General features: G+C 42.4%; 1 protein-coding gene and 1 pseudogene across 2 annotated transcripts; both read right to left on the reverse strand.

Moving 5' to 3' along the window:
• Positions 1–851: 851 nt before the first annotated feature.
• LOC111257688 lies at positions 852–4,596 on the reverse strand (annotated as a pseudogene).
• A 524-nt stretch (positions 4,597–5,120) lies between these two features.
• On the reverse strand, positions 5,121–12,628 carry LOC101776394 (probable leucine-rich repeat receptor-like protein kinase At1g35710). 2 transcript variants are annotated; one of them, XM_022827552.1, is made up of 2 exons: positions 10,629–12,628; positions 5,121–5,624 (listed from the first exon to the last, which is right to left on the reverse strand). In XM_022827552.1, the coding sequence occupies exons 1-2, from the start codon at positions 12,550–12,552 to the stop codon at positions 5,596–5,598; spliced, it is 1,953 nt and encodes a 650-aa protein (XP_022683287.1). In that variant the 5' UTR covers positions 12,553–12,628; the 3' UTR covers positions 5,121–5,595. The 2 variants fall into 2 exon arrangements, with proteins under 2 accessions (XP_022683287.1, XP_004972906.1); XM_004972849.4 differs by lacking the exon at positions 5,121–5,624 and adding an exon at positions 10,372–10,489 and having other exon boundaries at positions 10,629–12,627.
• Positions 12,629–13,435: the final 807 nt, after the last annotated feature.

Here is a 13,435-nt window from a genome sequence, read left to right on the forward strand (position 1 = left end):
GTTGTACAACTGTACCTGCATGGATGGAGCTTGAACGGTAGTGATCCGTCCAAACCCCACCTAACAGCCGGAGCTCTAGTAGGTGGATAGCTCTCTCTTGTTTCCTCAAGTCTGGAACCTTCCTCAGCTGCAGGGCATGCCGTCACCAGTGAGGACCTCGAAGCTGTGAAATCTACCCACGCCGGGGTGCAGTCTGGTCAGAGCAGGCCAACACCTCGAACTCCTTACACGATCCTCCAATCCGCCTACAGGCTAAGCACTATCCACCAATAGTCTCAGACCGAACCTCGCCCATAACGTAAGTGAGCGGTATGTACGTAAAATAGCAGTTGTGGCTGGTGGTAAATGACTCGATCCTTAAGCGGCTGAGAGCGAGCACTCTACTCCACAAGTATGTGCTGAAGCACCTGCAACGTACAAGTATGCCACCTGCTCCTCAGTAACAAACAAGGTACCCGCCACAAGTATGGGGTAGAGAGAGAGTCCATAATGCTCTCTCTCGGCAAGGCACTCCTCAGTACCAACCATGGCTCGCTCCTACCAAAATACATCAAGGAGTCACACTTACCCAAAACTCACATGAGAGTGTTTAAGAAATCCTATCACCAAAACCATGGCACGCCCATCCATAACTCAAAAGCATGTATATGGATATATGAGCGGTGGACTAGCTAGGGGTCTGTAGCTAGTCCACAAAAGTAGGTAAGAAGGAAAACATGATAAAAAATTATCAAGGCATGGCTAAAAACATTAGCTATACAATCCAACATCATTAAGCATCATAAATAAAGCGCTAACAACTAAGCATGCACAGGATCTATATGATTGGAAGTGATATAAAGCACTAGCAACTATACATTGGCTTGCCCGTAGTCGTTTGGATCTTCCTCAACGTAGTCGGAGTCTTGAGGGTCTTTCGGGTCGTAGCTCGGGTCTGAACAGAACGAGATACGATGTAAAGTAAATTAAACGGCATTACATCTAGGCAAAAATTCCAAGAATGCTAAATTTAGAAGATCCAAATAATACCAAACTAGTTACAAACAACACGGGCTTGATTTTATGAATTTAATGCAAATGGTTTCATATTTTTCAGAGTAAAAATGAATTAGTTATGAATTCTTAAATATTAAAGGATTTATTTAATCGTTTAAATAATTTCAGAAAAAAATTATTATTATGGTGACACGTGTCAGTGCCTGGTTTTGCCACATGGCAGCACGAGAGTGTGCCACATGTCTGCTAATGTCAGACCGGTAACGGTCAACGTTGACCCGGTCAGTCAACGATGACCTGGTCAACGTTGACTGTCAACTGGGTCCCACCGATCAGCAGTGGCCCCACAGGTCAGTGGGCCCTGCCAATGGGCCACCAGTGGGCTTGGGCCTCGGACACGTCATCGCCTCGTGACTCCACGTGGCAGCCACGTGGCCATCTAGTCGACATGGCACTGCCACGTGGCCGTCCCCAGCTGGTCAGGATCCGGTGTGTCAACTGGATCCTGTGTGCCACCCGCATGTGGCCACGGGTGTGGCGTAGGCCTGATTTGTGGCGACGTGGCGTGGCGGGGCGTGGCGGTGACTGCGCCTATGACGTCGTGGTGCAGCGCGCCAGCTGTGCGTGCGCATGGGCATGGGGCAGTCCCCGACCACGGCACGACCGCGGTGACATGCAGGGTCCCGGTGTCCTAGGCCCACAGTGGCTAGCGGCGAGGTGAGCAGTGGCGCTCCTATGGCGGCTCGAAGGTCATATGACAAGGAAACAAGAGGAAAGAGAGGGGTAGCGAGGCTCACTGCGGGGAGATGGCGAAGGCGGGCACTGTCGGGCGGCGGTCGACAGCTCTGGCTCCTCCCTCAGATGGCCCCTCTTCTTCTTCTTCTCCTCTACTTCACCTCCTTCTTCCCTTTCCTCCTCTTCTCCTCCTCCTCCCTCCTCTTCTGCTCCTTCCCCCTTCTCTCACTCGGGTGGCTGGCGGCGCAAGGGTGAAGCCCTGGGTGGATGGCAACAAGAGGCCCCGGGTGCCTCTACTTATAGCGGAGAGGCGGCTAGGGTTCCGAAGGGAGGGTGCGGCGGCGCGCTTGGGTTTGGGGGCGTGGCGCTGGCGACGTGGACAGCCGGGATGCGGCAGCGCACGGTACGGGTGGTGTGGCGGCCATTCGAGGTCGCTAGCGCAAAAGCAAGGGCGCGGGCGAGGTCACGGGTGCGCGCTCCCATGTGGGAGTGTGTGCCAGCACGGACGGGGAGGCGCGCGTGAGCGGTACGGCTGGAGGAAGAAGGAAGAGGAACAAGGGCACCTGATGGGCGGGTCCAGCGCGGCGGCGAGAGAGAAAGAGAGGGAGAGCGGGGCGCGGGCAGCAATGTGCGGGCTGGGCCAGCTGGCCGGTTAGGAGGCCTGCTGGGCTGATCACCAGGCTGCGCAGGCGAGGCGGCGGAGCAGGCCAGGCTGGCTGGGTCGGGGCGAAGGCGGGTGAGGGTGAGGCGTGAGAGGATCACGCCGGTTGGCTGCGGCCAGCCTGGTTGGGTAGAGGGTTAGACGAGATCCAAATAAAATCTAAAAAGATCCAAATCATTCCACACAAGTTTTGAAATGGAATTTTGGGATGAGAAGAGAATTTGACTACCATTTTCAAACAAGCACAAAATTCAAACAAAAGTTTTGAATTTTTGGAAATTTCACTTAAATAAATATTACAAAATTATGGAATATTACAAACATAACTGCTCCACCTCGTACCCCGAGAAATGCGATACGAAGCCTCAACGTCTGGGAAATTTGGTTAAAACGAAACTCTACATTTTTCTCGGACTGTGTGAGTCCTCCTTGATTTCCTTGATGGCAAAAATTAAAAAGGAAGCGGCTGCTTGGGTGGGGGCAGGGAATACTTGTGTCCCACCTTACATTGAACAACAGAGCACAATACTTGTGTCAGTATAAAAAAAAACTTGTGTAAGGCCAGCTACACAAGTTAGCTCGCATTTCATAATTAAGTTTCAGATTTCGTGCAAGGCCAGATACTTTAGCACTGCACTCTTGATGTACCGAAAGGAAGATTAACATATAAGTACAATACCGAAGTAATGACTATGGAAATAGGCTTAGAAATACAACAGAAGCTAGGTACAGTGCAATAAACCTTAGTGCCTCATCATAGCTCCCTTAGCTTCCAGGAAAGTATAATGCTGTATTTGCAGAGAAAAAAAATATCACCTTCTAGTGGTGATCAAGTACGCGAGACTCTTGCACTTGCAATAGAAAGATCTGCCAAACCGGTCCCATTTGACCACAATAGCAGCTGCAAAGCCAACGCCGAAGCCAAGCCCAACGAAGAGAAACAAAACCACATCAATATGACGAGATGACTTGTCCCCATGTGCCACACCTGGAGAGTGAGGTGAACTACCACAAGGAAATTTTGGCAATTGCAGCCCACACAATCCAGCATTCCCTTCAAATGAGCTGCTGTCAAATGTAGAGAACTGACGTGACTGCGGTATCTTCCCCACCAAGTGATTGTATGACAAGTTTAGGGAGCCAAGAAAGGTGAGATCAGTTAGCTCTTGTGGAATGTCCCCTGAGAGTTGGTTGCAGGACAGGTCTAGTGACTCCAAATCAGTCATGCTTCCAAGTTGGGCTGGAATTTTTCCAGTGAAGGCATTGTGTGACAGACTCAGTACGCGTAGTGATACAAGGCTTCCAAATGTTTCAGGAATAGTACCCTCCAAACTATTTTTTGAGAAGTCAATTGCTGTTACGGTAGTCAGCATCCTTCCAAATGGCATATCTGCCCCCTTGTACATGATCTCAACAGAATATTGATATAAATGTTCTCCGTTATTGATAGTTATAGTGTCTAGAGTTCCGAGAGGTTTCCCAGAACTATTAAACTCTGCCATCATTGACTTTAACTGCTCGAACCATTGTGGCCTCAAAGTACCAGAGAAGTTGTTTGAGGCAAGATCGATAATTTGCAAGCTAGGGAAACATTCCTCACATTTTGTGTCCCCAACAATATCACCTATGGTGCCATACATTTGGTTTGATCTCAGGACGAGTACAGAAAGATTGGGAAGCCCCCTCAACCAAGAAGGAAAAGCATCAGCTATTTTGTTGCTTCCAAAGTCTATAACCTCCAAGTCTGTACAGTTAGAAAGGCCCCTAGGAAGCCTCCCTTCGATCTTATTGCCATGTAAATCTATCGTCTGTAAATTACATCTTGTTGTTATATTGGAAGGCAGCATCCCTTTCAAGTGATTCTCCCTCAAATTTAAAAAACTTAAGGGGGTATTTTCTATAAAACAAGGTGGAATCGGGCCATTAAAGTAGTTATATGATAGATCAAGGACATCCAGCTCTGTGGCATTGCAAATTGAGGGAGATACATGGCCGTGTATATTATTTTTGGACATGCTGAGATAAATGGTGTCCCGAAGATAGGTGGTCCAGTTTGGCAGAAGGGAAGAGAACATGTTGTTGGAATAATCCAAGACTTGTCCTGATAATTTTGGCATAGGGATCATCCCTGAAAGTCTATTGAAACTAAGATCAAGCACTTCCATTGGTGTATTGAAGGGGACAGCATCCGAATTAAGTTGCATGCCCGTGAACATGTTATGTGAAAGATTCAAATGAGATCCCCTCGTCTCCCAGATCCAATTTGGTATATCCCCACTGATTTTATTACATGAAAGATCCAAATACCATATACGGTCAACATGCCTCAAAAATCTTGGAAGTTGAGTTATCTTGCAAGATGCGAGCCCTAATTCATGTAGTCCATCCAAATAGCTGGTTTCCACTGGATTATTATCTTCTGAGGCCATGACATGCAACTTATTGTAGGAAAGATGCAAAACAGTGAGGTAATTTAATCTCCGAAAATGTGCAAGGTCCACGGAACCTATCAAGTTGTTTGAGCTAACATCTATACATACTAAACTTGTTAGTTGAAAGATGGCTTTGGGAATAAAACCTGACAATTCATTGTTCTTGAACCTCACGGTCTCCAACTGTGGACCTGCCTTGTCAAAGCCTTGTATAGGGCCAGAAAGCTGGTTGAAAGAGAGATCAAGGCGATTTAATATAGGAAGACTGAAAATAGATGGTGGAATCTCCCCTGGAAGGACAATAGAAAACATTAAGTTAGAAAGTGTTTCCCCTTCTACAAATTGAAATTAGAAGATGCTACCTCCTATTTTGTTCAGAACATGAATACTTGACCCTTTCTCGAGAAAAGTAAAAGATGATATCGTACCATAGAAATATATATCCCAAGTTTATTTATTTTATTTTGAGAAAATTGCATTAGTAGTCTCAAAATAAATGGCCAAAACTTGTGTGGTAACCTCGCCGACCCTTGCACTTGTTGCAAATTACTTTCCCCAGCCCCCTCGTCTTTGTTGTGCCACGTGTTAGGCAATGGTTTCATGCTGGTTCAACACATTAATTTGCTAATAGTGGGATGGGTGAGATTAGTGTGTGCAAGTTTAAGGACTACCGGAAGAATTTAGTGCACCTACGGGCCATAGAATTTCATAATCCTAGGACCCATGAAGCTGAAATGATCCGGACCCATCATGGATCATAATTTTATGGTATTATGATTTATGATACCCGGTGTATAGTCCTGTACCATCAAAAAGAATTGGTAAGATCACTTATATAGAATCCCAATCCTAACATCAAAATTTGTTAATATCTGAAATTAAATCCATGAGTAATTATATATGTTTCTTCAGTTTAATTCGACATCTTTTACTCTTTGCATGACATCTGACCATTAAATTATTTTAAATTATGATTAGATAATGTTTGGAGTTAAGTTGAAATGTCGAATTGACATTGACACGAATAAGTAGACTCGAGTTTACAAGAATTAATAAATTTATAAAAATAGCATTGTAGATTTCTTTTCAAGAACTTGTTTAACTTTTTAATACATGCATATTTTTACTCATTACGCTGCAAAATCCTCCCCCAAAGTTCTTGACACAGTGTCAAACTCATTTGTTGTGTTTAAGCTCTTGCAATGATCTATATAAGCTGCCAGCTTTTGTATAAGAGGGCCGGGTTAGAGAAGTATATCGTGTCAACTACGCCAATGAAATTCTTTTAGAGTAAACTAGAGCAAATGAGAAGCTTTATGAGCCCTAATACCATTTAAGATTTCCATTGTCCTTCCTACCCTGTCAAATGAACACTCAAGCTCATATAGAAGTGACATGTGTGGTTGTTGCATCAAGAAGGAACCTTAAGGGAGGATTTTGCAACAGGGTTAGGCTTGTGGGTTCGTTAGGCCCTTCACACAACGTGTGCTTGGAGTATTGCTTGAAATGGAGAGAGGAGGTTTGGGCATCAATCACTCCCCCAAGTGGCCAAGTTGAAACCAGGAGCAGCACTGTGACAGAATAAAACAGATACCAACTTTTCTCACATGGGCCTCGACTTTTTTTCCTAGAGTCACTCGACATAGTAGAGGCCTTAATGCAACTATATTTCTTTTAGGGGATAATTGCAACTCAAGATGACTACTAGGAGCATGAGACGTGCACACATGCGTCAGTGGCAAGCTTGCACCTACTCTGAGCAGAGGAGGGCGCAGTTGGAGCTTGCAAGGCCCACGGTGTGGAGCACTGACGCTTAGGGATGCAAACAGGCTAACCCAGATATAGGGCTGAATCATGTTGGCAACTGTAGCATAGACTATAAGTGGGTTCGCAGGCTAGCCTGCTTGATTTGCAGCAATATATTATGGTGGAGGGATGCCCTTGACCTGTTACATGCCTTTACAAATTAAGAGCATGTTAGGAGATCCTTACTCCTCAATCCAACTACCATATTGGGAGGGTTAACAAAAAATAGTGTTCCAGCAGATTTTTTTTACTTTTTTCCATTTCACAATAGTTATTAGGAAAAACTAATAATCCACCCTAACTTATCCTAAAAAAAGAGTATCTCAATATGGTAGTTTGGATTGTGATTATTGGGGAACTGCAAAAACAACTTTTCCAATAACCATAAAAGAAATATTGGGACATTTCCATTACCTTGTTATTAGGAAAAATTGATTGGAAAACTGGTGAAGATGCTCTAAGGGATCCTCAAGTTGGCGTGCGACTGCGCACGCGGTGGGGGGAGCACAAGCAGCCCAATATGACTTAATTTTAGCCCAAGTTAGGTTTAGTTGTGACCAAACTAACATCCATGTTCTATTTTTTTCCCTTTCTTCATTCTTTTGGGTTTTACATTCTCTTGTCCTTTTCTTTAATTATTTCCTTTTATATTATTCTGCATATTATTTTATTTCCTTTATATTTATTATTTGTTTCTATTATTTGTTTCGTTTTCTTTTCTGTTTTCCTTTTCTACTAGGAAATTCTAACTTTTCATTTATTTTATTGTTTCCGTTTTTATTATCTTTTATGCTTCTTTTATTTTTTATTTTTAGTAACAATTTTTTGTATATTTTGTTTGCTAGTAAGAATAATTTATTCAATTAGTTTTCTTTATTGTTTCACTCTAGCACTACTTTAAAAATCATTTGTGCATACGATCATTCTATTTTTTTTTACAACGGTGCTTAATAACAACCGTCTCTAGCAAGGGTTCCAAAAATACAAGTATTTATAGAGGTGGGCCACATAATTAAGTAACTGTCTGAAAATCAATTTGGAAGGCACACCACCTAAGCTGCTACTACTAGAAATTGACTTCTAGAGGCAGGCCTAATAAGCAACTGCCTCTAAAATTGTAAACAACCAATTTTAAAGAAAAATAATATTCTTTTTTAAATGAAGAAGAATGAAGACAAATTTACTAGCATAACTATAGAGCTCGATGACATCTAAAATTTCATAGTTCATAACCTTTTCATGTAAGACTATTTACAAGCCCAAATAAAATTCATCACCATTTCTTATATTTATTTTTAAAAATAAATTATGATTTCCAAAATGGCCTTGGAAGGAGATGTGCTCTTCAAAAAAGTTGTAGTGCATGACGAGATCTAAAAATTTGTAATTGATATTTTTTTTCAAATTTATGATCGTTAGAGTGTCAAATGCATAGTACAATATTCAGAGAAGTGAAATCAAAAGAATCCCTTATATAGTTAATATGTGTTTCGTAAAGAGAAAACTACGCGTGAAGAGACGTGTCGTACCATGAATTTTTTGGATTTCAGGATATGACTAGAAATAATAATTAAACAATAATTTTCAATAATTTTAATTTTTTTCAACATTTATTTTCTTGAGAGGAAATTTAGTATAGGAAAATGATTGGTTATTTTTTCTAAATTAAATAAATTAGTTCTTTGTGTGTTGCATTCATGCCGAGGCATCTTGGTGTTTCATGAGTGCAGACATTTTAAAAATGTGTTTCTATAACATTTAGGTTCTTCTAAGAATTTTCCAAATTTTTCTAGGATCTATTGTCATTTTCGTAGAGCTAAATATTTTTATTATAAGGCCCTAGAATCCCTTTCTTGAGTTCCAAGTATTTTATTTGGATTCATCGTGTCCCAAACTATCTCTATAAATTTTCCTAGGATTTTAGCTTTTTAGAGTACTTTTTGTGGTTTCATTGATTTATCTAGAATTTTCTAGATTTATCTTTGCACGGGAAACATCTCTAAAAATGAAATAGAAAGAAATCCCCTTTTCTTGAGGTTGGGCTCATGGGACCGACCTGCTCTAGCCCAGCAGCCGGCCTGCCAGGCCCATCTGAGCCCTGCAGCTCTTGGTGTCCATGCCGGACACAGTATGGCACCACCGCCTCCCCAACTAACTTGGGTGTGCATGCCACGGCTCCACCCCTGCCCCCATAAATAGCGAAGCCGCATCCCCTGCTTGCCATGCTGCCCCAACTCGTGCATGTGCTGCGCCTCGCCCTTGCTCGCGCAAGCGCTGCCAACCGCCGGAGCCGAGCTGCGCCGCCACCTCGATCTGCCAGACCCCGGCGTCCCAAGACCAAGCCGCCACCTCCCAGAGTTGCGCCACGACAGGCCGCCTCCAACCAAGGCATCCACTACACCAAAAAGGCCACTGGAGCAACACTGCCTCGCCTCGCAACGCCAATCCGGCCGCCGTCTGTTGTCCGCTGCCAGCCAAAATTCCAACTGGAATCTGTCCACCCCGCCGCTGGTGAGCACCTCCATAGAGTCCCCTCGACCTCCTCTTCCAATCCCCGTCCTCGCGACCGGACTGCCCCCAATCCCGCTGGTCAGAAGCCAGCCACCATGGCCATTAGAAGCTCTTTGAGCTTTTGTGATTAGGCCCCTTGGAGATCTTGTAATGTTTACAAGTTTTCCTATGTCTTGCTCCTTGTACCGTGAACCCCATGGACTTTATCTGATCCTTGCAATCAAACCAAGTTGTAATCTTTATCAGATCTAACCTCGAGCCTTATCAATTTCGCGAGCACTCTTTGATGTGTCTTGCAAATCTTCTCTGCTAGCCCCTATTGTCTAGGGTTAATCACGATTAGACCCCTGCAGCTTGTTTCATCGATCCTTTGTTTTAGCTCCGTTTAACCTCGTTCTTATTGTGTTAGGTTGATGATAACATAAATTACACGTTAGTAATGATGGTTTCCATCATGCATGTTTTTGAAAATAAATTTAATATTAATTTATTGATGCCTGTTAAACATGTCTTCCTTAATTAAAATCTACATAGAGTTATACACCTCTTTTTATAATCAATGTTAATTCGATTAATGCTTACTTCATATATTTTTCTAAATAAAAGCAAAGTAGAGCTACACCTCGGTTTTTCATAAACTAATGTTAATTATTTTAATATTCAACATTGAGTCAACTTTTCCAAATAAAAGTTGATTAGGCTTTTACACTGGCTTTTATAAATAAATATTAGCTTGATTAATACCAACATGATTATGTTTTCAATAACAATTTGATCCACTTGAATCATAAAGTATACGTTTAGATGTTTCACATAGTTTGGCTTTTCTAAACGTTAAATGTTTAAATGATTGATAAAATGACCAATGTCAATATGAATGTGTTTTCTAAATAAACTTTGTTTAGCCCAACATGACAGATGTATTAATTTGATTAGATGTGTTCATCTTTCTAAAGTTTAGTGTGTAACGGGTATAATTTATACATGAACATTTATGAATAAATCTTGATTAGGTTTTACCTCTGTTTTTTAAATAAAGTATAATTTGCATTAATTCCAACATAGGTTATTTTTGTTTCTAAAGTATCCTTTACATATATTTTGTTAATTAAAATAAACCGGGTGTGACAAGAGCAATCTTGGTTCAAATCCTATATACTGCACATTTGCATATTTTGTGTGAGAAATTGTATGATGTGTGACAGCTAGAAATTTGCTAGCTACATATACCTAACTTTTTTATGCGCGGGTACGGCTGACTAGCTTCTCCAGAGCAAGCAGACTCATGCCCCTCCAGCAGGTGTAGTTTGGTCAAGGAGGGAGCAGAGGCGCCGGCCACCTCACACATCTGTCACGGTTTAACTTGTCACTAGTGGCATGTCGGGCGTAGGGCTATGTTTTTTTTTAACTAAATAGCACAGAATGGATAATACAGCATTTTGCAATCGCAAATATGTGTGTGTGTGGGTAGGGGTATTGTTACGTACCGTTGAGAGAATTAAAAGAAAGATCCAGCATTGTTAGCTGGGTCAAATTAACTATTGAGCTTGGTATGCTTCCGGAAAAATTGCAATCTTGAAGAACTAACCATCTCAACTTATTGAGCTGCCCAATTGCATTAGGTATCAACCCAGAAATCTGACGACCACTAATTTCCATGGCTTCCAAGTTAGTGAGGTTGCCAATTGGAGCCGGCATTGAACCTGAAAACCCAGAATGCTGGAGGTACATGTTTCTCAAATTTGTGAGTTCACCAATTGCAGCTGGCATTGGTCCTGAAAAATCAGCACCCTCGATATACAAGTTTCTCAAATTTGTGAGTTCACCAATTGCAGCTGGCATTGGTCCTGAAAACCCAGGATTGTTCATATACAAGTTTCTCAAATTTGTGAGTTCACCAATTGCAGCTGGCATTGGTCCTGAAAACCTAGCACCCTCGATATACAAGTTTCTCAAATTTGTGAGTTCACCAATTGCAGCTGGCATTGGTCCTGAAAACCTAGATGATATATACAAGTTTCTCAAATTTGTGAGGTTGCCGATAGAAGATGGCATGGAGCCATATGTGTTGCAATCATGCATTTCAAGTGTTTGCAAGCCCGTGAGGTTTCCAACTGCCCCAGAGAAGTTACATCCAAAGAGTCCCAAACTTGTTAGGTTTTTGTGCTGGCCAATCCATGAGAAAATTGGACCTAAGTCGCTTCCTGAGTCCAAATCGTGGTCCAACTCATTATCCAAAAAACAATCAAGGTCCAACTGGTGTAGAGACTCAAGTCTACCAAATGCAGAGAGAAAATCCATAGAAATTAAATTCCTGTTAAGGCCCAACTCCTTCAACGACGTGAAATTACTAGAAGGCGTTGGTATGGCATATACAAAGTTGGTCCTATCAAGTCTCAAAGTCTCTAAAGAGCTGGCATTAGAAAAGTTTGGCACATGGCCTGAGAGATTCATATTATAGGACAAATCGAGGACCCTTAGATTTTTCGATTGAAAGGGTCTAGAGGGTAACCGCCCCTCAAGATTTATCCCAGAAAGTTGAAGCACGGTTAAATTGGGAAAATCCATGAAGAACTCTGGAAATGGACCAGCACTTGCATAAATGGAGGTTTCTTGGAGGTTGATCACAACAAGAGAATGGAGTCTCGAGAACGCTTTATGAATAGGACCACTCAGGTGACAATCAGCCAAACTAAGTACCTGAAGTTGAGGAACATATGCAGCAAGAGATGTGCCCCACTCTTCTCCACTATTAGACAAATCCACTGAGTCAAGGTAGAGCTCTCTTAAGTTGCTGAGGTTTGCCACAAAGGTATCAAAACTTGATTCCCATAAATTGTTATAATAATCATAAGAGTTTGAACCATAAAAACCGCCAGAATAATAATCAGTATTGTATGTTGAAAGATCCAATGAGAGAAGGTTCACTAGTTTACTGATGCTAGGAGGTATCTGACCATATAATCCTGAATTGGAAAGGTTTAGGTGGGTTAAAAAAGTGAACCTCTCAAAACCAGCAGAACGGATGTTGTCTCCATTGATGTCATTCATGCTAAGGTCGAGTCGCTGAAGTGATATGAGGCTGAAGAGTGCAGGGTCCAAGCCATGAGTTGACAAGCGACGGTTGTTGAGGTCGAGAATGGTGACATGGCCAGAGGAAGGGTCGCAGCCAACACCCTCCCAGAGACAACAGTCGGTACCATTTCGCCATGACGAAAGCCTGGTGGTGGATCTGCTGAAGGAGAAGGACTTCTTCAGCTGGAGGAGCGCCTTAGCTTGGTTTGGATGGCACAAAAATGAGACAGGGAGGTGAGTGAGGTTACCACCATCAGCACGGTGGGCAATAGAGGTGGAGAGTAGTGTGTGGAGCTGAGCAAGAAAGAGCAATAACACCCAGCCGATGGAAGCCATAGCAACTCAGTATGAGCCGATAATAGGCTTACAAAGAGGCACAAGGCAGATACATAAAGGATTGTCTAGTCTAGTAATGCGTGACAGATTGTTATGCAGCTTCCAGCTGCTGTCAAGTCTTCATCCATTAATAAATTAATTAATTATTTATTTTTTTGGCTGCAATATGAAAAATCCTAGTCTTTGCTCCAGCAAAGAGGTCAATCATATGGACTTCGTTGTCAAAAAAGAAAATTATGTAGACAGTGACCGGTAATTGGAAGTCTCACTATAGCAAGACCTCCTAATAATTCATCTATCATTGGATGGTCCTCTCATAGATTTTTTCTGACTTCGCCCGGACAGGCTAATATGCAAATTTAATTGTGACAAATAATTATCATTCACACAATCACTTCCATTTTCTTTTTCATTCGTTACCTCCAACCTAAAAGCCATGTCCATAGTATGTTGCTCCCTTACTGTATTGTACATGTTCTTCCCTGCTAGCTTGAGACCCTGTTCCCCGGCAGTCATGGGTGTAATCATCCTCGCCCTGGTGGCCTCCCTTCTTGCACCATGGGATACAGCTGAGCCATGGAAAATATGTGTTAAGGAGAATGCCTTGTTCCTCAGGGGTGGAGGCAACCACTGTAAAAGAAAAAAAATTATACAAAACTTTGTATGATGCCAACGCTATTATACTCCACCTGACCGGGAGAAGAAATGTTGTAGATGCATGATATCTGGGATTTTTTTTTTCGTTTTAAAAAAATAGAGCGCATCAAGCAGTGATGCATTCTTCTGTACGTAGCTGGTTTGTCCTTTCGTGAGCCGATGATAGGCTTACAAAGAGGCACAAGGCAGATACATAAAGGATTGTTATGCAGCTTCCAGCTGCTGT

The sequence above is a fragment of the Setaria italica genome, chromosome VI (assembly GCF_000263155.2).
Source record: "Setaria italica strain Yugu1 chromosome VI, Setaria_italica_v2.0, whole genome shotgun sequence".
In the NCBI taxonomy this organism is placed as follows: Eukaryota; Viridiplantae; Streptophyta; class Magnoliopsida; order Poales; family Poaceae; genus Setaria; species Setaria italica.